Source organism: Serinus canaria, chromosome 6 (assembly GCF_022539315.1).
Source record: "Serinus canaria isolate serCan28SL12 chromosome 6, serCan2020, whole genome shotgun sequence".
In the NCBI taxonomy this organism is placed as follows: Eukaryota; Metazoa; Chordata; class Aves; order Passeriformes; family Fringillidae; genus Serinus; species Serinus canaria.
Genome location: NC_066320.1, coordinates 34505387 through 34532493, shown reverse-complemented (window position 1 = coordinate 34532493; position 27107 = coordinate 34505387). Strand labels below are relative to the sequence as shown.

Genomic DNA, 27107 nt, shown 5'->3' with positions numbered 1-27107 from the left:
GCCCTGGGAATGGCTGCAGTGAGGAGCTGGGGGTGAATCTGGGGAATACCCAGAATCATAGACCCTGGGGTCCCAGCTGTGTCCATCCCAGCCCTGTTCCCAGCTCTGAGTGCCACCTCCAGGGGACACCTCCAGGGATGGGCACTCCAACCTCCCTGGGCAGTGCCAGTGCCTGAGCCCCCTTTCCATGGGGAAATTCCTGCTGTGCCCACCCTGAGCTCCCCTGGCACAGCCTGGGGCCGTTCCCTCTGCTCCTGTCACAGCCTGCAGTCAGTGCAAGCACAGAAAATGCCCTGAGGCTGAGTCAGTGGGTCCCTGATCTCTGTTACCAGGGCACTGCATAGCCTTGCACCCCAGACATCAGGGCCCTCCCCACAAGGTGCCAGGAGCCACCAGGTCCCACCCAAATAACTGAGGTGGAGCCCATGGAGCTGAGAGCACTTGGATGCATCCAGGAGGCACTCAGGGCTTGGGAAGGTCATGGTATCAGGTAAAGTCATGGCATCAGGCAAAGTCATTGGTGCAGTGAGCCAATCTGATTCCTTCAAGCAGGAACTTTTCAAAAGTTTGATTTTCAAAGGCAGTTTAGATAACATCCCACTGAACCACTCTGTTCCCTGTAACTAAGACCATATTTATTTTACAGCTTCTACATTAAAGGCCATTAGTGGGGACCTTCCACGTGATGCAGCAGGTTTATTTAGGATGCCCATTACCCCCATTCACTGTGCTGTGTGAAATCAATGCACCAGTGATGGATGGTTAGAGGAGAAGGTACTTACTCTGCAGGATATTTGAACAGCATCAATAGAGCAATTGGTTGTAAATTATTTTCAATATCCTCTTCATAAAAATAAAATAATCTATGAAAAAAGCCTTAACAGCCGAAAGTCTGAGAGAAGAGGAGGCTAAATAAAGGCAGGGGACACTCCAGTGCTGGTGTGCCAGTCCCTGCCAGGCCCTTTGGGGTCAGGGCTCAGGGGATGCTGTACAGCATCCTCCAGGGCAGGGGTCCTGCAGGGGGTCTCTGCAGACTGGTCACACTGCCAGCCTTTCATCTGGGGCCAGGCGGCGAGCTCCTGGGGCATTTTACACTTACTTAGGGTTTGGAAAACAGCTGAGGGCTAATGGCTTAGAAGAGGCCTGGGTGGGTCTGTGCCAGGACACTGAGGCTGTGAGGCAGCATGGCAAACACAGACCACCACCCAGATACTGAGACAAGGCCCAAACACACATCCTGAGGGCATGGCTGTGTGATGGTGACACCACCCAGATACTGAGACAAGGCCCAGACACACATCCTGAGGGCATGGCTGTGTGATGGTGACACCACACTGAGACAAGGCCCAGACACACATCCTGAGGGCATGGCTGTGTGATGGTGACACCACACTGAGACAAGGCCCAGACACACATCCCGAGGGCATGGCTGTGTGATGGTGACACCACCCAGATACTGAGACAAGGCCCAGACACACATCCCGAGGGCATGGCTGTGTGATGGTGACACCACACAGACACTGAGACAAGGCCCAGACACACATCCCGAGGGCATGGCTGTGTGATGGTGACACCACACAGACACTGAGACAAGGCCCAAACACACATCCTGAGGGCATGGCTGTGTGATGGTGACACCACACAGACACTGAGACAAGGCCCAGACACACATCCTGAGGGCATGGCTGTGTCCCCAGGCCGGGGCAGGGCAGCAGCCCTGTGGGGCTCAGGTCTGGGGCACAAGGCAGGGGCTGGGACAGCAGCAATGAACGCCCCGAGCTCCTCAGTGCTGCTGGCCTGCCAGGCTCTGCTGCACAGCCTTCCCTGCGAGGGAGCTCCCTCCCTCCCTCTCTCCCACAGGGATCTCCCCATTTCCCAAGCACCCCCACCCTTCCAAGCTCCGAGCCAGGTCCCACTGGCCAGAGGAAATCTCCAAAGTGGAGCTGCTGCAGCTGAGGATCAGGGGTGAGGGCAGGCTGAGCAGCCACACCCAGAGGGCTCCTGAGGCCCAGGTGAGATCCCAGCCACCTGCTCAGGTGGGAGCCACACAGGAGCAGAGCCAGCCCTGTCCTGGGGAAAGCCACCAGGGTGGGCACTGAGAGAGCTCCCCCTGCATGCCCTGCTGTGTGGGCAGCACTCAGGGGTGCAGACAAAGAGCATTTGGGATTGTGTGAGCCTCACTATGGGGTGTTCACGGGAGTCAGCAAAGGCAGGGGAAGGGAGGGACCATGGTGGGTCAGGAGGGAAGGACTGGTGAGCAAATAGAGGCATAACCCAAGACACACTGCCGTGGTAGCATTCCCCTGCCCAGCCAGCAGCCTGAGGGCTCTTCCTGCTACCTTTAATAAGAACAACATCTACAGGTGCTCACAGGGATAAAGAAGTTTCTCACAAAACATCCTCACACTTTCAAAAACCACTTTGCCCTTTCTAGTAGTGAATGTAAACAGAGCTGGAGCGAGCCCCAGAGTCCCCCAGAGAGGCCAGCCCTGCTCATTTCCCCAGGAGCAGGGGCCAGAGGAGCAGGGAGCAGCACGTACCAGCCTGCGGATCTCGCGCTCGCACTCCCTCTTGATGCGGGTGATCTCCTCCTGGTGCAGGTGGTACACGCTCCTGATCTCCGCCGCCTTCATCTTGTCAGCTTGGATCACCATCGTCAGGGCCTCCTCCACCTGCTTCTTGGCCCCCTTCAGCTCGGAGATCTCCTGCTGCATTTTGATTTTCTCCACCTCGAAGCCCTTCTTGGCCTCCTCCTTGGCCTCGCTGAGCAGCACCGTCTTCACCTTGTCGGGGGCCCCGTCCCGCACGGCGTTCAGCAGCGTCTGCAGCCTCTGGATTTCATTGTCTTTGATTTTTATCACTCTGAGCAGCTCAGCTTCGTGCTGCCTCAGAAGGGTTTCTCGGACAGCCTGGAGCTCTTTCATTTTGTCCTCGTGAAGTTTGACTTTGAGCTCTGTGACCACCACTGTGCTTTTGTGCTGTTCGTGCTCCTTGATCTGCTTCACTTCCTGATTTTTCTCCCTTTCCAACTTGCTGACCTATAAGGAAAACCAAAAAAATACAGTATTTTCAATCAACCAAACAATGAATACACATCATGATATTTAAAAATGGTGCAGATGATTTACAGTATTACACCTCAGTGCTGGTACATCTGTGTCTACAAACTGGTGGTAGCAAAGACCTTTCTTTCACTGCAGGCTCATTTTTAACACACATTCAGGAGTCAGTCAGCACCTTCTGAGTAAGTCTGACTCCTTACTTTATTCTGCAGAAGCTCTCACAGCACATTACACCCAAAATAAGGGAAAAAATCAGATGCCAAGGCCATCACCGTGGCCTGCTCAGGCAGGCAGGCCAAACCTGCACGTGCACAGGCAGGGCACAAGCAGCTCTGTGCAAGCTCCTGTGGAGCCCCAGAGAGCTGCATTTTACCAGATGGTTTTTAAGTGAAGAATTATTCAGCAGAAATAACTGACTGTACCTGAGCACACAAGGCTCAAGTGATGTTTCAATTTAAAACCATGCCATAAACTCTAGAGAAGCCATGGCCAGAAGTGGCTGTGAAGGACAGGGAGAAGGAAAACAAAGTCCTCAGCCTTAAAGCTGCAAAGGCTGCTGCACAGCAAAAGGATCAACAGATGTTCTATTTACTTATACCTGGGTGTCAGATTCACAGTCTAAAATGCCTGGTAGTGATGCAAATTCACAGGAAAATGCAAACTATCATTTTGTCCCTGCACAGCAACACATTTCTGTTCTGGAACCAAAAACCCCCAAAGTCTATCTGTGGAAACTGATTTGGAGAACTGGGGAAAAGCAAATGAATATTCCACGCTCTGGCTGAGAAGTGATCTGAGGGCAGGAGCTGGAAGCTCTTAGAGCTGAGGCTCCAGCCCCATTGCTGCCCCTCTCCCAAAGGCTGAGGGAGAAGCTGTGCCTCCTTGGAATTTGGGAATGAGCACAGGGGGCACAGCTGAGGTTCAGTACTGCACATGGGGGTTAGCACTTGGTTTGGAGGAGCTGGAGTGCAAAACCCAAATGAACTGAGCGTGAAAGGGAAAGAGAAGCAGCAGAGAGAATTCTGGCAGCCCTGACCTCTCCGGACACACCGCATGCGCTCGCAGGGAGGGAAGCTGCCCACCTTGCTCTTCTCCTGCTGGAGCTCGATCTGGATGTCAGTGAGCTTGGCCCGGAGCTCCTCGTTGGCAGCCTGCAGGGCAGCCAGGGCGTCGGGCTTGTCCCCCCTGGCGCGGCTGCTGGAGCCCCTCTTGGCCATGCTGAGGGAGGCCCGGCCCCGCGGCGCGCTGCTCACATCTTCTGGGGCCTGCAGGGAGGGACAGCTGTCACCTGCCAGGGACACGGCACCCAGCACGCCCCAGGGCCACCTGAGGGGCTGCATCCCCGCCTGGGTGTGCAATCATGGCTTTGCTGGGGTGGAAGGGTCAGCTGGAGGGGCTGCACTCCTGGCTGGGTGGGCAATCACAGCATCCCCGGGCTGAGTGTGCAATCACTGCATTCCCCAGGCTGAGTGTGCAATCACAGCATCCCTGGGCTGAGTGTGCAATCACAGCTCTGCTCGGGCTGAGTGTGCAATCACTGCATTCCCCAGGCTGAGTGTGCAATCACAGCATCCCCGGGCTGAGTGTGCAATCACAGCTCTGCTCGGGCTGAGGGTGCAATCACAGATTTGCTGGGGTGGAAAAGTCCTCTAAGACCATTCAGTCCATCCCCCACGTCCCCAGGTGCCACATCCACATGGCTTTTACATCCCTCCAGGGATCCCATCCCATCCTGGGCTGGACAGCCCTTTCCATGGAGAAGTGAACCCAATATCCAGCCTGAACCTCCTCTGCTGCAGCCTCTTGTCCCATCTCCTCTTCCCTGGGAGCAGGGCCTGTTCCCCCCTGGACAATTATTGTCCTGGAACCCACACGGCACAGAGGATGTGGAATTCAGAGAATGTAGAGGATGTGGAACCTACACAGAGCAGAGGAGATGAAATTCAGGAGGGTCATCCACCCACCAGTCCCTGGCACTGCCACAGCTCAGAGGCAGCAACCACTGGGAAGATTTTATTTCTATTCTATTTGCATAGAATCATGGAAGCACTGGATGGTCATACTACAAAGTTCCTTTAAAAAGTGCTCAGATTTGGGAAAACATTTCTAACCTTTTTAAAGCAATCCTGTTAACGTGGGTAGCACTGCTCCTGGCTGGTCACCCTCAGTGCCTCGCTCTGTCCCTCATGGTCCAGCCACAGCAGAGGCACTGTCCCTGCCCAGGCACAGGGATGGGGCTCAGCAGGTCAGGGCACCTGCAAGGAGAGAATAACCATGAATTATAGCAGCAAAACGGCAACAGAACCAACCTCCACAACAACACTGTAAGTAAAAAAGCCTGGTTTGAATTCTAAGAGCAAAAGCCTGAATCTACCTGGGAGAAGAGAGCCAAGGGAGGCAGCTGCTCTGGGGGCATAAAAATGGGATACAAGGCTGGGAGAGGGCTGGGGTTTGGGAGGGCAAAGCTGCTGAGAGCCAGAGAAATCACTTAGGACATTGGGTCAGAGGGGAGGAGGGAGGCTGAGACCTAGAGAAACAAGTGGGAGAATAAAATGACACTCCTGAAATTAATTGTCCAAACCAAGGTGGTACAAATAGTCTCAGTTCTGCTGTTTCTCAGGCTGGTGCCTGACTCTGTAGCCTGGAAATTTCTATACAAAAAAACATGTTTGACAGGGCAAAGGAATAGAAATGAATTAAATTTTAAAGATATTGCCTGAGAAATCTGTAACATGAATACATGTTCTTTGCATTTAAGATTCTTGCTGCTTTGTGCAAGCAGACACAACACACCAATGGAGATTTAAAACCCCTTTCTTTACTGATAAAAAATGGGGCAGCCTGTAGCCACAGGCACAGAGCTGTACCTGCTGCAGCAAATGAGCCCTTTGTGCACATTACAATTATTTTCTTAGAGGATTCCCTCCAAAGGCAGAGGCAATGTGAGCCAGGTTAGCAACCAACAAGCTTTAACTGCTTCCACATGAATGGCAGACAAATCATCATTTGAATGGTGCAGGGGTTTGAGGGAGTAATTGCTAACAGGATTCCTTTGACAGACAAGGGCTGTGAGGATTTACATCTGTGTGTTACAAAAAAGAAAACTCAGGAGCTGGTACTCTGGAACAGAGTTTGCTGGCTGGGAATTCTGTCTGAGGTCAATTTGTAGAGCACAGATCCTGATAATTACAGTGCAAGTATCAGGGTCTTAATTTTCTTTAAAATGTGACAGGTTTTTAATTTTCTTTAAAATGTTACGGATTGACACATTTCATGCTAAGCAGCTGCTTAGATCCTTGAACTCCAACTGCTGGCCCTGCACAGGGCAGTCCAGGAATGAGCACCGTGCCCACTAAACCATGTCACCAATCTCACAAATGTGGCTCTCTCTGAGGGGTGGAGGGTCTGGGGAGGCAGTGGGGATGTGAGTGTGTGAAGGATGGCAGAGCCCAGGAGCGATGCAGCAGCCAGGTGTGTGTGTGTATATATATTTATAGACATATATGTGTATGTATATATGTGGTGCTGGGGCCAGCAGAGCTCAGCCCTGGCAGCTGCCCCAGCAGGGCTGGACTCACTGGGTTGTTGTTCCCAGGGTAAGAATGGAAGCAGGGCTGAGCAGGGCACGGCAGCTCCCAGTGACAGCCACGACCTCGTGTGCGTGCAGGGGACAAGTGCCATTGTTGGAGCCACGACAGTGGGGGCCTGTGCTCCCACCAGTGTGGCCCTGCAGCAGCAGCAGTCTGGGCACAGGGGCAGCTGGACCCAGGGCCAGCTGCCAGGCCAGGCCTGAAAGAATATTTATCACAAATCCTGGAGCACAACATGCCACAGAAAGGTTCCCCAGGCAGTGTGCTGTGCTGAGCCAGGGGCAGGCAGGAGGTGGCTCCTCCTGGGTTCAGGGGACACAGAGCTGCTGCTCCAGGCTCTGCTCTGCCCCTGGGCACATGTGGGGACCTCGGGAGGTCCCCGGGCACAGACCCTCAACAGGGCACAGAGCAGCTCCCCCTCCCCACAGCACTGGGCACAGGAGACATTCCCTGGAAAACAGTCACCTGCCCCGGGATTTTTCCCTTTATTTTTCCAGTGAGTTACATAGAAGGGGCAGCCATCAGACACATCACCTTAATAGAACAGAAAGGTCATGATATTTCTGATGCTGGGAGGATAGATTATGCATCTGATTCCTGGCATGTTTGATATTGAAAACAGCATCAATAATGCATCAGAGCTGCCTTGAGCAGGGCTCAGCGCTCCCTTTGCCTCCTGACTTGCAATTCAGACATCAAGACTAATTAGGAAATGTGTTTTCTAGGTAGTAGCTGCAGAAATGAATGTTTCACCATGCTTAAAAATAAGTGAATTAATCCCTACCCAGGGTACCAATATTTGAAAGCAGAACACTGTTCTTACAAGTATGGAACACTTCCAACATCTGCCTCAGCCCTACAAGCACTGGTGTTCTCTGTTTTTGACAAATTGTTCTGATTTATTAGTTTAAACAAACCTTTTTGAGCCTCTGGTGCACCTTGAAATACTATGATAGAAAGAAAATAATACAGTTCATGGCTGAGCTCCCACTTTTTCATACGAGTAATATCCATGTTCCACTTAGGATTGCACCAGCCTAGAGATCCAAATGCAAGAAAATGAGTTTTGCTCTGAAAAGGAATTTCATGCTAAGCCATGCAATCGTGTCCCATGCTGGAACTGTGCTTTGGGCTTCATCCATAGAAACATTTGTCATATATCCATGTAACCAGTGCATCACTCCCTCAGCTGCAAGGTGAGAGGGAAACCTGTTGGGATTGCATGGGAAAAGGAGTGAGCAGGCCAAGACAGGAGCTGTCCTGCACTCAGGGTGCTGTTGTGCATTCCCGTCACATGCAGATCCCATGGGTTCACATGCAGAATCCAATGCTGGGATCCCTGGGGCTGGCAAAGCCCTCCCAGCCCTGGTGCCCCATGGCCACCTTGTCCCCAGCCCAGAGCCCTGAGTGCCACCTCCAGGGGACACCTCCAGGGGTGGGATTCCAGCCCTCCCTGGGCAGTGCCAGTGCCTGAGCCCCCTTTCCATGGGGAAATTCCTGCTGTGCCCACCCTAAGCCTGCCCTGGCCCAGCCTGGGGCCGTTCCCTCTGCTCCTGTCCCTGTTCCCTGGAGCAGAGCCCGACCCCCCCCCGGCTGTCCCCTCCTGGCAGGAGCCACAAGGGCCCCCTGAGCCTCCTCTGCTCCAGGCTGAGCCCCTGCCCAGCTCCTCAGGGATTCTCCAGCCCCTTCCCAGCTCCCTCAGCCCCTCCTGGGGCTCCAGCCTCTTCCCAGCTCTGTTCCCTTCCCTGGACATTCTATGAGAATTTTTTTCTCTGTGCTATTTAGATTGAGACTAATTAGATAAAATTCTTTTATTTAAAGCACAAGCAGTGTGGATGACCCAGTCCAGACCTCCAGAGCCCACCTGCTGGCTCCATGCTGCTGCAGGCTCCCCACACTGCAAAGGGCACACACCCTGGTACCACAGCTGCCTGCTGTAGAGCAAGTCTCCATTTCCAGAAGGGAAATAAGTAACCAACCAATGCTTCCCAGGGTGAAGTGAGCCCTAAAACCTATCTCTCACCATATAATATCTGCTTTAAATTCAAAATAATTCCACCCCTCACCCCGACACCTCTGCAGATGGAAGTCTAGCCAAAGTTTTGCTGAGGATTAGATTGATTCCAGCAGCAGCTGTAACAGACACATGTCAAATCCCTACTGACCTGGATTTTTCCTCAAAGATTAATCCTTCCCCCGTTGTTGGCTTTAACTCCTTGATGGGTGGATCATGTCCTTTGTGAGCTCTACACTTGCATCCTCCCCTTGTGTGTGAAATTCCCTGTTTGTGCCACAGCCAGGGATGGAGATCCCACCCTCTGGTTCTTCAGCATGAGGCTCACACAGGTTTTTGGGGTTTTGTTTCAAGTGCAAACCATAGGTGGGTGTCAATTATGAAGCTAATTATGGTTTATAGGGAACACCTGGAGCTATGCCAGGGGTTTGGATGGATTTTGGGAAAGGTTCATCCCCAGGGGGTTCTGGCACTGCCCAGGGAATGGGCATGGTGCCGCGGCTGCCAGAGCTCCAGGAGAGCTTGCACAGCTCTCCCAGGGATGCCCAGGAGGGATTCTGGGCTGTCTGGGCAGGGCCAGGGCTGCACTGGATGGTCCTGTGGGTCCCAGGGCAGTCTCTGAACACAGACACAATTGCTGCTGAATCCCAGCAGGGACATTTTACAGCAGGACTCCTGCTTAACTGTGGAACTCTAAGGGCTAATTTGCAGAAAGGGCAACAATTAATTAAAACAGGTGACTAGGTAGGAAAGTAATTTCTCCTTTTTCTCAGGTAATCCCCAATATTTAAGGTACAAAAATCCATTGGAGTTTCTGCAGTAAGCTCCAATAACACACCCATCCAAATGATCTGTTAAACTGCAGCAGTAATTTGGGGAGGGCTATTAGTGAGGAATATATTTCAGAGCCAATTCCACGAGTTTAATAGCGTGTCACTGCCTTCTCTTGCTCACAAACAAGCTGTTAGAGCAATCCCTTCTCCCAAGGAATCCAGGCCTGTATAATTAACTAAATCAACTGTAACACAGATGGCATCGCACGATCCAAAAGCACTTGATGGAAACATTTTAAGCATGTTATTAACATCCCTAAATAACTATTTAATGCTACCTCTCCAACCCTCTTCGGCACCAACACACAACACAGCTGGATTTGAGGATGGAAAAGGCAGTATTTAATTGCTACGCTCTTATAAAAGATTTTCAATTCTTGGATTTATTCAATTTATAAATGAGCTTGAAAAATAACAGACTCAACAGTGGCAACAAAACCCCTATGCTTTGGGTTTCAGAATTAAGGTTAATTTCCAGACTGATTCATCATCATTAAATTCAGCTGTGAGGATCTGGGCAGCAGGACAAGAAACTGACAGGAGTAGGTACCTTTCTTTAGGCTGACCAGGCTATCCAAAAATCACATTTCTATTTGACAGTGGGTTTTACTTCTCAGTAGGTGTGTGCCCAGCTCTAAATCAAGACCAAAATTGACATTTCCCAGCAACAGACAAGAATTTGAATGGAAAGTTGATTAATCTCCCAAATGCAAACAGCTGGGAGATGTCCATCAGGCTCTGGTGAAAAGCTGTTTCTGCAGCCTGGAAAACTGAGGAACAGATTATTTCAAACCTGATTTTTCATTACTAAATACCCTGGTTTAAATGACCTTTTTGTGACACTTGCTGCGAGTGTCCTCCCAGTGCCAGCCCACCTCTGCCCTGTTACTGACCGTGATCCAATGGCACTGTTCCAATGGCACCCAGGGGCAGCCCCAGCTGCTCTGGGCACCCTGTGCCCACCCTCCCAGGGAACAATTCCTGCCCAATCTCCCACCCAGCCCTGCCCTCTGGCAGGGGGAGCCATTCCCTGTGTCCTGTCCCTCCAGTCCCTGTCCAAAGCCCCACTCCAGCTCTCCTGGAGCCCCTTCAGGCACCAGCTAAATAAGTTGTTCCAACTCTACAGAAAAGATCCACTATAAAAAGGATTTCAGAACAAAAGCAGCCCCTGGAAAATGAGTGAATAAAATCCTAGAAGCAAAATGTCCTCCCAGCTGATGAGCCAGAAACCCTGACCAACCTGGCAGAACCAAGCTCCTGTTTCCAGAGGAGGGACAGAGCAACAGGTGGGAAGGAAAAGGCTGCAGGCCCATGGAGAGAGCTCAGAGTAGCGGGAAGCACTGGTGTGGCATCAGCCAAAGCCCGTGCCCATGGGGGTATGGAGGCACCCAGGCCCCCAGGCACAGAGGTGACCCCGTGCTGCTGCCCTTGGTCAGGGCAGCTCTTCCAGGAGGGCTCTGCACGCACCACATGCACGGGCTGAGGACTTTGCAGCTGTAATCTGATTGTTCAAAGCTGATTTGATCTGGAATGCTGCATGGACCTTTGGAGTCAATTTGCCTGGCCAGAGAGCACTGCCCTGCAGCTCCACTGAACGCATCAGTAGGAGGGAGTGAGGCCTCCTTGCACCATGGCAGACCCAGAGCCCAGGGAAGAAAAGGCTGCTTCACCCTCACTTGAACATTTCCAGTCCAAGCTCCCCAGGCTGAACAATCTACCCAGAGCAGCTGTGGCTGCCCCATCCAAGTGCCCAAGGCCAGGCTGGACACTGGGGCTGGGGGCACCTGGGACAGTGGGAGGTGTCCCTGCCACAGCAGGGGTGGCAGTGGGTGGGCTTTGAGGTCCCTTCCAACCCAAACCAGTCTGTGATTTTTTTACCAAGACTAACAAAAAAAAAAAAAAAAAAAAAAAAAAAAAAACGGGGGGGGGGGGAAAGAGGGACTTCATCAGCTGCTTCTGCTTGTGCTCACCATTGGGTCACTAAAATTAACTTCCTGGAGTTCACCTCTGAGGCCAAGTGACTCATTCCCGGTGGCCTCTCCTGGCTGATGCCTCCTCTGGAGAATCCTTCCCCTGCAGGAATCTCCCCCTCAGACGTGCAGATGATCAGGAAGAGCACCGGCCCTGCTTTCCCGTGTGAAATGTGCTACACCATGGACCGGGGGAGCATTGCCACCAACAGCTCCCGTCACAGGCTGGAGAAGCTGCAGAGAAGCCCTTTCCTCTAGTGGGTCAGTGTGGCAGCTGGGTAATCTGGGATTTGAGTTCCAGATTCTCCAGTCTCTTGGCCTTCTGCACTTATTACATCAGGGAAAGTGGCTTCTGGCACTGCGCTGATCCTCAGCCAAGGAAGGGCTGTGCCCATCTGGCTCCAGACCCCGCCTGGACCCGATCGCTGCTCCCACGGCTCATGACATCCAGGGGAGAAGCCCATGGCCAGCACACCCTGACCAGCACGCCCTGCCCAGGCTGCCAGCAGGCAGATGGGCTGAGACATGTAGGCTGTTCTGGGGCAGCAGAGTGACCTCAGTGAGTCCTGGAGCCCAAAGGTGATGGGGAGGTGAGGATGGAAATCTGGATCTCAGTTCCACAAGGACACTCCAGGGTCAGACACTGCTGTGAGTAACTGCTCGAGGGCTGTGGAATCACAGAATATCTGAGCTGGATGTGGCCCACAGGGACCACTGAGCCAGCCCTGCCCTGGCCAGGGCACCCCAACACCCGACCCTGGGCACCCTGAGAGGAGACTGAGCAGTGGGACTGATGTGAAACAAGCTGCAGTCACAGTGGGGACCCAAACACAGAAGCTGCTGCTCCAGGGAGGAGATTCCCAGCTGTGAGCTCAGAGCAGGGGCTGGCACTGTTGGGTGTACTGCTGACCTGGTAAAGGGCAGGACATAAATCCTGCTGATAACAGAGGTTTATGTAGGTCAATCAGGAAAGAGGACAAGACAGGAAAAAAAAAATAACCTCAAACAAGAAAAAATAGGTAACTTAGCAACACGAAATTCAACCCGGGAAAGTACAAGATAATCTACATTTAAAAATACAATTTGACATATCCTGCACACAGAGATTTAGGAGGAAAGATCAAGTCATCACTGAGGACATCTGCAGTGCACACAGCAATGTAAATAAGGTATTACAGAGGCAGGAAATGGGAAATCAGAGGAAAAGCACTATGATGCTGCAGAAAGCTAAATGGTAGGTGCTCATTAATCCACTCAAATTCTCCGAAATGAAACATAATAGGTGTGACCAGGTAATAGAAGAGAGAGGCTCTGTGAGTTTTTGGAAGGGCATTGAACAGGAAGTTATTAAATGATTGATACTGTGTAGGTGAAAAGGATGTTTCAGTTACTTTTTTGTACTAATGCAAGAACAAGAAACCACCCTGTGGGCACTGGCAGGAAATGAAATTATTTTTCCGGTAGCAAGATGAATCTTTGACTTGGGATCACACACCACAAACCCTGGGAGCAGCTGCCCATCATTCTACTGCTCCTGAGGTCAAACCATCACTGGGCAGGAACAGGCAGGAGCTGAGACCCTGGGGCTGGGACCAGAGCAGCCACCACAGGTCAGGTCAGGTCAGGTCAGGTCAGGTCAGGTCAGGTCAGGTCAGCCCAGCCCTTCCAGCCCAGCCCTTCCAGCCCAGCCCAGCCCAGCCCAGCCCAGCCCAGCCCAGCCCAGCCCAGCCCAGCCCAGCCCATCAGCCCGACCTGCAGCAGGCAGGGCAGGCCAGGGCTGGCAGTCCCTGGTGCCTGCACTCTGCCTTTGGGGGAGAGCATTGTCCTTCTCATTTAGTTGTTCCTGTGTTGAAATCACAGTTCCTGCTTTGCTCTTGCCTGGTGCAAGGTGGAACGGGACAGGTGTCCTGGGGACAGCTGGGAGAGCCCTGCTGGGCCAGGAGGAGAGGGGATGGCCCAGAGGCTCAGGAGAGGGGCAAGGAGCCGGGAGGAGAGGAGCCCAGCTCCATTCCTCAGGATGAGAGCAAGCAGCCTCAAGTTGCACCAGGGGAGGTTCAGGTTGGCGATCAGGGAAAGTTTCTGCACAGAAAAGGTTGTGCAGTCCTGCCAAGGGCAGTGATGGAGTCACCATCCCTGGAAGTGTTCCAAAAATGCAGATGTGGCACTTAGGGACATGGTTTAGAGGTGAACAGGGTGGTGGTGTAGGTCAATATCTGGATTTGATGATCAGCAAGGGTTTTTTCAACTTTATAAATTCTGTGACTCTATGATTCCATGATTCTGCTCCATCCCTCAGGGATGTCAGCTCAGGCCACGGTCACCTGCAGTGCTCAGCAGCTGGAGGTGGGCTGATCACCCATGGATCAGCAACACCACAGCTCCTAAAGATGCTGAGCTTTAAAAACTTCTAAAAGCTTATTAAAAAGTACAAGGAAAACATGTCTAACAATAATAACAACTTCAGATGTGCTTTGAAAACGAAATCTGCAATTGAAATGACCACAGAGACACTGGAAATAGCCCAAGACCATTTTTCTGTTGAGATAATAATATCTTGGCAGAATTTCAACTGAACTAGAATTACTTTCAAGTGTCAAATGCCACATTTTACTGGTGCTCAGGAAATGCTCCTGTGTCCCTGTCCTACCTGCAGGTTCTCTGCTGTAAGGGAACCCTCCTGTCTTTCCTTCAGCAATCCCAGCTCCCTCCTCCCTGCATAAATTCCTCTGGATTTGACATCCATTTCGGTGTGCTGGAGGAGATAAAAAAGCTCCAGGGAACAAACACCTGGGATGGTGCTTCTGCAGCCCTGGTACCGTGCACCTGCACCCCGGACCGTGCACCTGCACCCCGGGACCGTGCACCTGCACCCCGGACCGTGCACCTACACCCCGGGTACCGGGCATCTGCACCTGCACCCCGGACCGTGCACCTGCACCCCGGGACCGTGCACCTGCACCCCGGACCGTGCACCCCCGGGACCGTGCACCTGCACACCGGGACTGGGCATCGGCACCCCCGGGACCGTGCACCTGCACCACGGACCGTGCACCCCCGGGACCGTGCACCTGCACACCGGGACCGGGCATCGGCACCCCCGGGACCGTGCACCTGCACCCCGGACCGTGCACCTGCACCCCGGGACCGGGCATCGGCACCCCCGGGACCGGGCATCGGCACCCCCGGACCGTGCACCTACACCCGGGACCGTGCACCTGCACACCGGGACTGGGCATCGGCACCCCCGGGACCGTGCACCTGCACCCCGGGACCGTGCACCTGCACCCCGGACCGTGCACCTGCACCCCGGACCGTGCACCTGCAGCCCGGCACCGGGCATCGGCAGTCCCGGGGCCGGGCACGGGGGCACGGACGGAGCTGTGAGCCCGCAGCAGACAGCCCCCGGTGCCAGGGCTGGAGCAGCCCCGGGCCGTGGCCGCACAGGGGTTTGTCCGGCGAGGACAGCCCGGAACGGGAGAGCGGCTCCGGCACAGCCTCGGTACCGGCGCTGCTGCGGGAGGAGCTCCGCCTGCCCCGGCACCGGCCCCGACACCGGCCCCGGCACGGCAGAGCTGCCCTTGGCACCGGGCACGGCTCTCCGGCCCCTCCGGGAGCTGCCAGCCCGGGGCAGGGCTCGGTCCTGCCCGGGATACGCATCCCGAGCCGCTGGCAGCGTCCGCAGCCGCTCCATGCCCCGGCCGGGGCTGCCCGGGATGTGCCCGGGATGTGCCCGGGATGTGGCCGGGAAGTGACCGGGATGTGCCCGGCATCTGCCTCGGCACAGCCATGCCACCCCCACCCTGCGGGCCGTCAGGGCCGCTGCACGTTCCCACGGACGGCGTTCCACTTACAGCCCTTTCCTGAGGGGTAAAACATCATTTCAGGCGAGAAAAGCTCCCGGCGGGATCCCGGAGCCCTCCGCTCACCTCAGCCCAACTCCAGCAGCGGCGGCTCCGGCTTGTCACGGCTCCAGCTCCGAGGGGCTGTGACTCAGCAAAGGAGCAGCTTTTTATTTTTCAGATGGAACTTACCAAACCGTGCCAATATTACGGGGAGGATCTGCTTCCTGGATCCGCTGCTCTGCCAGCCTCTCCCGAGGTATTTCCACTGAACCCTCCCCATCTGGCTACGTTACGACAACAGGAAACGGTTTCTTGGGGGAAAAAAATCAAATGCAAAGCCTGCATGGGAACCGGGGCCGAGCGAGCAGGGAGAGACTGCCAGCCTCCACCTGCGCCGGAGGGAAAAGCATAGGCGACGTCTCACAGCCAGCCTGGGAGCACAGCCGGGAGCTGCGGGGACCATGCTGGGCTGGAACGGGAACGGGGATTGGGATGGGAATGACAATGGGAATGGGAACGGGAACGGGAATGGGGATGGGAACGGGAATGGAGATGGGAAATACAATGGGAACGGAAACGGGAGCAGGAACGGGGATGGGAACAGGGATGGGAACGGGAAAGGGGACGGGAAAGGGGATGGGAACAGGAATGGGAAAGGGGATGGGAATGGGGATGGGGATGGGAACAACAATGGGAATGGGAGGCCCTGCCCCAGGAGCCCTGCCCGGGGAGACCTGGCAGGCTGGCAGGGATGCCAGGTGCCCCATGAGTGAGGTTGGCAGGGATGCCAAGTGCCCCACGAGTGAGGTTGGCAAGTGCCCCACGAGTGAGGCTGGCTCTCGGAGGATCCCTCTAGCCTTGCACAGGCTGCAGGATCCCCCTGGATGGGACCAGGCAGAGCAAGATCTCCTCACCCCAACCACAGCTCTGAGCCATGGGCCAGAGCCCACCACATCCCGGGGCTCTGCACTGCCCACAGCAGGGAGGGACAGCCCAGGGGGTCCCTGAGCGGGGTCTCAGGGGAGCTGGGGAGGGCTGAGATGCCCATCTGCCCCAGGCTGAGCCTGCCTGGGTGGGCAGGAGCTGGGCACGACCCAGCTGGGTGATTGTGGCTGCCACTGGCACAGCCCTGAGCTCCAGCAGCTCAGCAGCAGCAGCTGGCCCAGCCCATAAACCCCCAGCCCCTGCCAAGGCATCCCCAGCTCTGGCACCACCCCACACCTGGGCAGGGGTCTGCAGGGGGGCCATGGCTGCAGGCACAGCAGCCCGGGTCAGACACACGGACACTGTCCTGCCCCTGCTCAGCCCTGCCCTTGGCATTTGTGACCAGAGAAATGCTCAGCCTGCTCTTGTGGAGAGGGAAAACTGGAAGTTACTTCCAGAATGATCCAATTCCAACCAGAACTGCTCCAGAGTCCAGCCTGTGACAAATTAGCAAACATGCCCTTTAATTACAGAAAGCTTTTCCCTTCGAGTTTTTAATTAGAAGCAAGAATGCAGATGTCATTCACATAAAAGGACTGTCTTGTTTTCCTTCCTGTGCTGGCACCACCGAATTCCAAACACATCCTGCAAACTTCCATGGATTTACCAAAGTCCTCAAGGTTACAAAGCTTCTGACCACCAGGGTTTGGGATACAGGGTGCTCCAGCAGCAGCCAAGAGTTGGTGCAGAAGAGATACAGAAGACAGACATATAGAAGAGACACACAGAGAACTCTGACATCTCTGCAGACATAAATCTGTTCAAACCACTAAAATATTAGTGACCATCAGGTACAGTTTCAGTTGTGAACCAATGAACAGCATCTTCTTTAAAAAGAGAAATACAAGGTGCAGCTGAGAGTTTTAGAATGGATTCAATGTGTGAACAAGTAAGAAAGCAGAAGAATGAAATTTTCATGTCATGCAGGAGACAAGAGGTGAATACTTCAATAAAAAAATAATAAAACCAGAAAAGAAAAAAAAATCAATATTAGCCTGAAGCACAAGAGCATCCCAATTTAAAAGAGTCTGCAAACCCCAGGAGAGCAGGGCTGGCTGTGCTCCTGCTGCCTGAGCTACTGCTCACAGCAGCTCTGTGCACTGGCCTGGCTTCAAAGGGAAGGGGGCACCAGCCCCGACCCCCCAGGCCAGAATCCAGCAGACTGTCCCTAATTACACACCTGTAATTACTGCCCCAGACACACCAGCACCTGGGAGGGGGACACTGCCCCTAATTACACACCAGCAACGCCTCTGGGAGGGGGAGGCAGACCCCAGAAAGGCTGGCACCTCTCCATCTCCAACTCAGCCATTTCTTTCAGCAGTCTGACCCTTGTATTTGTTATAACCTTAAAATCCCAGGTTGGTTAGGGCTGAAAAGGAACTCAAAGCTCCTCTCACTCCACCCCACCATGGCAGGGACACCTTCCACCATCCCAGGCAGAATGTCCAACCTGGCCTTGGACACTTCCAACCCGTGCTATGGGCTGGGAACCCTCCAGCAGAGTAGGAAACAAACCAGAGAGGATGGAAGTGAAATGCCCTGTTTGGAGCTGAACAGGGGCTTCCAGTGCCCAGTCTGTCCTGCCCTGCTCCCCTTGAGTGCAGGATACAAACCAGAGGGGATGGAGTGAAATGCCCTGTTTGGAGCTGAACAGGGGCTTCCAGTGCCCACTTTTCCTGTCGTGCCCTGCTCCCCTTGAGTGCAGGCAAGGCCTGTCCCCAGCAGCCCCCAGGGGATCCCAGAGCCCTGCCTGGCCCTGCACAGTGACACATCCCTCTCCTCACTGAATGAGGAAAACAGGCTTTCTCTGCTGGCAAGGGGCTTGTGCCTAGCAGCTTTTGCAAACAAGCCCCTGCTCAGGAGCCCTTCCCCAGGCATGGCTGGAGCCGCCGTTGCCATGGAGCCAAACCCGCTGCTCTTCTGCCTCTTCCCTTCCTGTTAAACAAGGGCAATGACTGCTGCAGAGCAGGGACTGAGCTTTCCAGGGAGCCCCACAGGCTGCAGGCACAAGGCACTGGCTGACACACAGGATCACAGGACTGTTTAGCCTGGAAAGGCCCTCCCAGCCCTGGAGTCCCACCTTGTCCCCAGCCCAGAGCTGAGTGTCACCTCCAGGAGTTCCTGGGACACCTCCAGGGATGGGGACCCCACAACCCCACACAGCTGCTGGGGTGAACTCTGCTGCCTGGAGCATTTTTTGGTGATAGATTTAGTTCTCAATCATTTTAGTCAAAACATTAAGATGAGAAATTGAGATGCCGTCAAAAATGAAATGAAGTGTTTTAGAATGGCATTTGAATTTTTAGAAGCACTTATGTTTAATTAAAATCAAGAATTTTAAAGCCCTATTTTGCAACTGGAGCCCCTCTGGAGGCAGCCTGGGACACCTGGGGGGGCTCACCTGCAGAGGAGCAGCTCCAGGGAGAGCTCAGAGCCCTGCCAGGGCCTGAAGGGGCTCCAGGAGAGCTGGAGAGGGACTGGGGACAGGGATGGAGGGACAGGACCCAGGGAATGGCTCCCAGTGCCAGAGGGCAGGGATGGATGGGATATTGGGAATTAGGAATTGTTCCCTGGCAGGGTGAGCAGCCCTGGCACAGGGTGCCCAGAGCAGCTGGGGCTGCCCCTGGATCCCTGGCAGTGCCCAAGGCCAGGCTGGACACTGGGGCTGGGAGCACCTGGGACAGGGGAAGGTGTCCCTGCCATGGCAGGGGTGGCACTGGGTGGGATTTGGGGTCAACTTTGAGGAAAGCTCCTTACTCAGCCAGGAAGGAGGATGGGTTTTTCTGCTGTTGCCAAAGAGAAGGGAGCTATAAATGTTGCTCTTTCTCCTTTATCATCTCTGATGACTTAGCATCAAGTGCTAAAAATAATTTTTATGCTTCATCTTCAAAGTAGATGTGTTGCAATTTTTTTAAAAAAACCACAACAAATCCTATATCCCAGCAAGAATATTACAATATTTCAGGATGCAAATGAGATTTTCTGAAGAGATGCTGCAAGGCTGCCAAACGTGATATTTCACACAGAGCTTTTCTCTCTGAGCGCCCTCCCAGCGCCCTGCTCACGAGGAGAGAGCAATGGAGACAGCGCCACATTTCTGAGAGCAGGCTGGCTGCCCATGCCCAGCACTGCCTGCACCAGGGCATGGGGACACTCAGGGACCTGGGCTGAGAGCAGGCTGGCCTCCTGTGCCCAGCACTCCCTGCACCAGGACATGGGGACAGTCAGGACCTGGGCTGAGAGCAGGCTGGCCTCCTGTGCTCAGCACTGCCTGCACCAGGACAGGGGGACATGGGGACACTCAGGACCTGGGCTGAGAGCAGGCTGGCCTCCTGTGCTCAGCACTGCCTGAATGATGGCATGGGGACATGGGGACACTCAGGACCTGGGCTGAGAGCAGGCTGGCCTCCTGTGCTCAGCACTCCCTGCACCAGGACAGGGGGACATGGGGACACTCAGGACCTGGGCTGAGAGCAGGCTGGCCTCCTGTGCTCAGCACTCCCTGCACCAGGACAGGGGGACATGGGGACACTCAGGACCTGGGCTGAGAGCAGGCTGGCCTCCTGTGCTCAGCACTGCCTGAATGATGGCATGGGGACATGGGGACACTCAGGGACCTGGGCTGAGAGCAGGCTGGCCTCCTGTGCCCAGCACTCCCTGCACCAGGGCATGGGGACAGTCAGGACCTGGGCTGAGAGCAGGCTGGCCTCCTGTGCTCAGCACTCCCTGCACCAGGACAGGGGGACATGGGGACACTCAGGACCTGGGCTGAGAGCAGGCTGGCCTCCTGTGCTCAGCACTGCCTGCACCAGGGCATGGGGACAGTCAGGGACCTGTGCTGGGGGGCTGCAGAGCACTGACACAGGGCTCTGATCCCCAGGGGAAAGCTTGCCCAGAGAGGTTTCCACTTCACATTTCTGATGTTCAGTGCACTTTACTGTCAGCAGTGGGCAGGACACAAGGCAGACCCAGCACTGGGCTTGAGCCTGAGAACACAACAGCAATGAAACAACAGCTGGTGTCAGAAATGACTCCTGCCAGGTCTGCATGGCTGATAGCCTCTGTTTAGATGGAACAAAACTGATCTGGGTGATAAAGAACATGGAAAAACATCTCAGAAAATTTTACCCTATGTGAGTCAAGCCAGCCTGGAATTCAGAACTCCAGGGAAAGTGGAAGGCCCTAAGCTGGCACTCATGTTACTTCAAATAGATGAGTGCATTAATATGAAATAAACAGCCATGAAATAACGCTCCTGAAGGCACAAGTACAGCACCCCTCAGGAAAGCTGCAGCTCCCTGGTCACAGCCAGGGCTCATCAGGGATTGAACCACCCAGAGCCCCTGAGTGCTGGGGTACAACAGCACCTCCAAACTCCATCCCAAAGCTGCAGCTGTTTTAACAAGCCCTTGGGTCATTGCTGCCTGCCCTTCACTCCCACTTTGGGGACGTGTCACTGTCATATTTTCTGAACAATCAATTGCCTGGATTTCTTCTCCCGGAAAGCTTCAGCTTCTCCATGTTTTGGTGCTCTAGAATGTGATTTGAAGAATTGTTTACCCAGCATGTGAATTGTTTTTAATTAATGACCAATCCCAGCCAGCTGTGTTGGGTTCTCTGAGTCTGTCACGAGTTTTTATTATCATTCTTATCGAGCCTTCTGATGGCTCCTTTCTCTTCCTTTAGCACAGTCTTAGTATATAATTTTCTTTTAATATAATATAATATCATAAAATAATAAATCAACCTTCTGATAACTTGGAGTCAATTCTCACCTCTCACTTTGTCCTGGAGACCCTCCCAACACCACCACAACAATAATGACCACAGGGATGTGTGGTGCACCCCTGCCTGTGCAGACATCCCTGCCTGGAGCCACGTCTGCTCACTGCCACTCCCCAGTACCCTGTGCTGACTGACACGGAACACAAGCAGGAAAGGAAACATTCCTGCCTGGGAAATACTCCTCACTCTCAAATTCAGCTGTTGACTGGCTTATTTTTAAACAACAGCAACGATATTTTCAGCAAGCCTTTATTTCTCTTTGGTCTCACAGGTTTATGCAGAACACCGAGTTCACCAACAACTTGTTCCCCTCACAGAACTGTTACTGCTCCTACAGCCAACCAGCCATGCCACTGCCCCCAAACTCCCAAAACACCACAAACAGCTTTGAGGGAAAAGACCATGTTTATATTTGTCTGCTCCTGCTCTTGATGCTAACTCTGACACCAGCCTTAGTGACTGTCCCCATCCCTGTGCCCCTGCTTTTCCTGTCTCAGCATCCATTCCCACCTTCTCTTTCCTGCAGCACAACTCTAGGGAGGCTTTAAGCATTCCTGGCTTTGCACTCCTCTTCACATCCAGGATATATCCTATTTGCTGCATTCCTTGCTTCTCCACTGTGCTTTTTTTACTCGATTTCTGGTTGTAAAACCTTACCAGGCCAAACCAGTGTCACTCCTAGGACACACACTGGTATTTTAGCAAGAGGGGAATTTAAAAAAAATTCCTGACCAAAGAAAGTCAAAAAAGGCCTTTGCTGAGGAAGTGCTGCCTGGCAGAGGTCCCTCAGGCTGGAAGCAGGTCAGGCTGCTGGGTGACTGACAGGTAACAAGGGGCCCCTGCCAAGCAGCAGCTCCTTTAACTCCTGCTACACCTGAGTGTGTCCTAAGGGAATCAAACCTGATGGGATTCCCTCCACTGCAGCCCTGCAAACCAGCACAGTCCAGAGTTTGGCAGTGCTGGTTTTGTCCCCCTAGACTGGGACTGGCAACATGGGGAACTGGAATTTCTGCATGAGCCAGTTCAGGAGCCAGCTGTGTGTTCAGGAAAGGAGAGAAAACTAAACCCAAAGAGCACCCTCTGTTCCAAAGGCTTGTTTTGATTTGTCTCTGACTGTGCTGCTAAATCACAGAACTGTGGAATCCTGATGGCTGGAAAAGCCCCCTGAGCCCACGAGTTCAGCTGCCAGCCCAGCACAGCCAAGGCCACCACCAGCCATGTCCTCAGGTGCCACAGCCACGCTTTTTGAACACCTCCTGGCCAGCCTGGGGCAGGGCTGGACAAGCCTTTCCATGAAATATTTTTTCCCAATATCCACCCTGAGCCTCTCTGGCTGTTCCCTCTCCTCCCATTCCCTGGGAGCAGACCCCGAGCAGAAGGTCCCCCCTGAGCCCCCTTTTCCCCAGGCTGAGCCCCTTTCCCCAGGGGTGAGGGGGCAGAGGCAGAGCCGTGGGGCTGTGATGGGCAGGGGAGCCAGGAGCCCCCAGCTCTGCCTGGGAAGAGCAGGCACGAGTCAGAGGGAGTGCCAAACCGTGCAGGGAGCCTTTCCAGGGGCAGCACAGACAGTAAAGGGTCTGTGCTTTGTGACAATAAAGGGTTCCCCCGTTGTGACAGGGCTGCTCCAGCCCCGGACCAGCCCTGCAGGAACCTCCCCAGCGCTCCCAACAGCTCTGGCTTGCACCAGGGCTGGCTTACAAACCCCAAATCCATCCCACCCCCATTAGAGACAGCTCTGGGATGCACCAGGGCTGGCTTACAAACCCCAAATCCATCCCACCCCCTTCAGTGACAGCTGGGAACATGAAGAGCTCAGGCAGGAGAAAGTTGGGATCCACCAGTACAGCAAGTTTTTGTTAGTCATTAGTAGCCCCAGTAGAAATCCCAAAAGCATTTTGATTGGAGAGAAAAGGGCTTTTAACCACTGCAGGCACTATCTGGGATAGAATGGATAAATCTTGACCACTGTTTTCCAGTTGCTTGCTATACTGCACTAAAAGCAAATACATCTTCCCTCAAAACCATTCCATTGTACCATAACCAGGTGTCACAACCCCAACACAAACATACCTGAGCCCAGCACTCAGAGGGGACAGCAGCACAGCAGGGACCATCTCAGGGACACTGAGAACAAGCACAACAGCCCTGGGAGCAAACAAACCAGTCACAGTGGCCACTGACTACTGCCTGACCTGACAATGCTTGTAACAAGCTCAGTTTAACACACCCTGGTCAGATCTCGTGGTAGCTCAGCCCTTTGTGCCTCACCTTGGTAAAACCTGGATGGTTACAGGACTGGGATGAGCTTTGAGGGCCCTCCCAAGCCAGCCCAGCCCACGGTCCCACCCCAGGGAGTGAGGGAGAGCTGCGGGGTCCAAGCCCAGCCTGCAGCCCCTCCCTGGGCAGCAGTGCCTCCAGGCTGGGCCAGCTGAGCTGGAACCACCAACAGGGACAGCACAGCCAGGAGCGTGAGCTGAGGGGACAGGAAAGGCACTTTCTGCAGCTCAGAGGGACCTTTTGAAGAGCCCCTGTTGGCACGTGACCTTGTCAAGGTCAGTGACCACGGCACGGTGCAATAGCTCCAGCCCCAGGAGCCCTACTGGATTTAAGGGCAGCCAGGACTCCACACCCTGCTGCTGGCTGTGTGTTTGGGGAAACCCATTTGTCCTCCAGACATTCTCCCAGACCTTTCCCAGCTGTCTGTCCTCAGGCAGTGCCTCTGCTCCACAGATGAAATCCATTGAACCCTCATCTGGATTCCACACCAGCAGTGAATCACAAATCCTGGTCACGTGTGCCTGGAAAGAGCTGTGGGTCTGCACAGCAATGAGGGATTTTCAAAAATCTGTCACCATGTCACTCTCCATTAGAGTCACTTTACAGAATTCTGTTCAGCTCCTGAGACCTCTGGGGGTTTATTTGGGCATGGCACGTGTGGCTGTGGTTGCAAAGGACAATCAGGAATGAGCTGTCCAGGTGAAATGACTGCTAGAAATGGATTAGCATTCAGCCACTACAGCAGCCAGCACTCAGTGCTCTGGGAGAAGGAAGCTCTCTTCTCCTCTGCAAGCAGGTACCTGCTCCTGGCCCACTGTGGGCAAATAAAGACAGGATCCCACGAGTGATTTTGTTTGGATTGATGAGGTATTGGCCAGTATTTGTCTGCTTTTACCATAAAATATATTCCTACAAATGTTGTTATATGTCTTAAAATTGTTCAGTGCTCCCAGAGTGGTTGGATGGGTTCAAATCCTACATCCCAGTCAACCAGGATGTGTAAAATTTTCAGGACTTGCTTTTGAAATTATTTTTCCATTTAAGCCAAGCCTCTGTTCCTGATCATACATGGAGAGCTGCAGCACAGAAGGTGACAAACTGAGAACACATGTTGTAGGGGAAAATGTTAAAGATCATTATTTAAAGGCCTTCACTTGTTAACATTCATTTGCTGATGCTACTTTGAATTCAAGCCATCTGCAATAAAAAATAATATTTTAGAGATGCATTTTAAGGGAAAAAAAGCAAAGTTTTACTCTTCATGTAAACCGACAGTGCACTGGGAAACTTGGTGAAACTTCACCACGTGGGAGGTGTTGACAACTGAGCATATACCAAGGGAGGGATTTACAGGCACACGGTTCCACAAATACATCCCAGACTGGTATTTGTCAAGACAACCCATGAGCCTTCAGCACATTCTTTAAAGCCTTGTTCAAGTGAGGTGTCATTTTCTCCATCAGGGCCCTGGTGACAAATGCACTTTCCTGTGGCCTCCTACTGGTCCCACTGTCCTCTTAATCACCACTGCAAACACTAAATTTCCTACCAGCCTGATATTTGCAGGTGAAGAACAAGGGGTTATGGGTCAGGAAGCTGCCAAGAGCCAACACAAACCAGGCAGAAATTCCACTGCAAAGTAAAGAAATCTGCCCTGAGAAACTTTCAGTTTTGAGCATGTATTAAGCACCCAGTGAGCCCTTACACAGAGAGAGGAGCCCAAGTGCAGAGGGGTGGCAGGTTAAGGATGCTGCATGTCCAGAGAGAGAGCCCAGGCTGACAGCTGTGAGTCTTTCTTGCCAGGAAATCATTATTTTGTACTACACACATTTCTCTGGCTGTATCACAATGTGTGAAATAACAGGCAAAAGTCAACCCGACTCCAATGTGTTTTCTAATCTCTGTCTCCATTTTTAGCAGTGTCAGTAGAGGCATCCCATGAACTGAAAGGAAAAGGAATCTGGATGAGATAAATCACATCTAAAATGCCTGAGAGAGCAAGCAGCTGGGAGGAAAAATAAAATAACTTTCTTTTTTTAGGTTAAATAGCACAGAATAGAATCAAAAGCCCAGACTGGTTTGGGTTGTGAGGGACCTTAAAGCACACCCCATTCCACCCTACCATGGACAGGGACACCAATGTCACACTGTGTCAGGCGCTCCAGGGCCCATCCAGCCTGGCCTCGGGCACTGCCAGGGATGGGGAGCTGCTCTCCTATGGCAGGATTGCCATGGAAGGAGTTTGGCACTGCCAGGGATGGGGAGCTGCTCTCCTATGGACAGGATTGCCATGGAAGCAGTTTGTCACTGCCAGGGGTGGGGGAGCCTGCTCTCCTATGGACAGGATTGCCATGGGAAGGAGTTCAGGCACTGGCAGGGGTGGGGAGCTGCTCTCCTATGGACAGGATTGCCATGGGAAGGAGTTCAGGCACTGCCAGGGATGGGGAGCTGCTCTCCTAGGAGAACAGGAATGCCATGGGAAGGAGTTCAGGCACTGCCAGGGATGGGGAGCTGCTCTCCTAGGAGCACAGGATTGCCATGGGAAGGAGTTCAGGCACTGCCAGTGTGGGGAGCTGCTCTCCTAGGAGAACAGGATTGCCATGGGAAGGAGTTCAGGCACTGCCAGGGATGGGGAGCTGCTCTCCTAGGAGCACAGGATTGCCATGGAAGCAGTTCTGAGATGCCGTGCGCAGAGTTCAGCCGACAGGAAATGCCCGAATCAGCTCCTCGTTGAGCACAGACACAGATTATTGTCACAGCGATTTATCAGGGCGTGTATTACCCCAAACACCAACACCTACAGCTGCAGAGGAGGCTCAGCAGCAATCTCTGACCTGGCATTTCGACTGCATCACACACACAGACAGAGGCTCCACAAAATGCTGAGGAGCAGACGGAGAGGGAAGGTGCAGCTGGGCCCCAGTGCCAGGCAGAGCCATCCCCTCCTGGCACCCGAGAGCACAGCTTTGCACATCAGAGCCAGGGTATCACCACCCCGAGGGAGAACGGGGAATCACCCCGACACAGAATGCCAAACAGCACACCTGAAAATGGAGCTTGCAAAGCCTCTAGGCAGCAGATGGGTCATGTGCAGCAAATCTGTCTATCACACTTTATGTCCATATTTATAGATACGTTACACAGGTAATCACTGATTAACAAGCACAGGCAGGCACTAATTAAGGAGCATAGTTAGGCACTCATTAGCAAGCACAGGTAGATGCTAATTAAGGAGCACAGGTAGGCAGAAACCTCACTCCCTCATGCTGCACACCGAGGGAGCCCCTTCCTGCAGTGCATTCCAGATAAAACCTGTAGGCTGCTCGAGCAGACACATTTTAAGAGATTTTTTACTATTCACACTGCGAAAGGCTAAAAAAATAATCCATCCCTGCTGCAGATGCTTCTGTTTTCCCTCTCTGTCCTCTAAACAGTGGGATCAGATGAGAAGTGATGCATCGACTGGTCCAGGGAAGCACTGAGAGGACAGAGAAGGAAAATAAAACAAAAAATACTAAAAATCCCCCAAGCGTAGAGTAAAACGTGCTCACCACGTAGCCCGAGCGCGGATCCGAGCAGTCGGAGGAGCTAAGGACAGGTTTCCCCGGCAGGCTGCGGGATGAGCTCAGTGCCGGCAGGCTCAGCCATTGCGGAGTCACTGCAGCCCCGGCAGCACGTCAGCAGCTCCTGCTCCAGAGCCCTCCCTTCCCGAGATCAGCCCTACTCCTGCTCCAGAGCCCTCCCTTCCCG

At 53.5% G+C, this 27107-nt stretch overlaps 1 protein-coding gene across 10 annotated transcripts in view; it reads right to left on the bottom strand.

The window, feature by feature from the left end:
* Positions 1-27107, bottom strand: part of JAKMIP3 (Janus kinase and microtubule interacting protein 3) — a 61138-nt gene extending 34031 nt beyond the window's left edge. For 7 of the 10 annotated variants that reach the window (XM_030241277.2, XM_030241279.2, XM_018910490.3 and 4 more), the window contains exons 1-4: positions 26909-27107; positions 5174-5317; positions 4145-4327; positions 2541-3038 (exon numbers count right to left, since the gene is read on the bottom strand). In XM_030241277.2, coding sequence (XP_030097137.1) covers positions 2541-3038; positions 4145-4279 — 633 coding nt within the window. In that variant the 5' untranslated portion in view covers positions 4280-4327; positions 5174-5317; positions 26909-27107. The remainder of the gene's footprint in view (positions 1-2540; positions 3039-4144; positions 4328-5173; positions 5318-26908) is intronic. The other 3 variants (XM_030241280.2, XM_018910497.3, XM_030241281.2) reach the window with 1 other exon arrangement.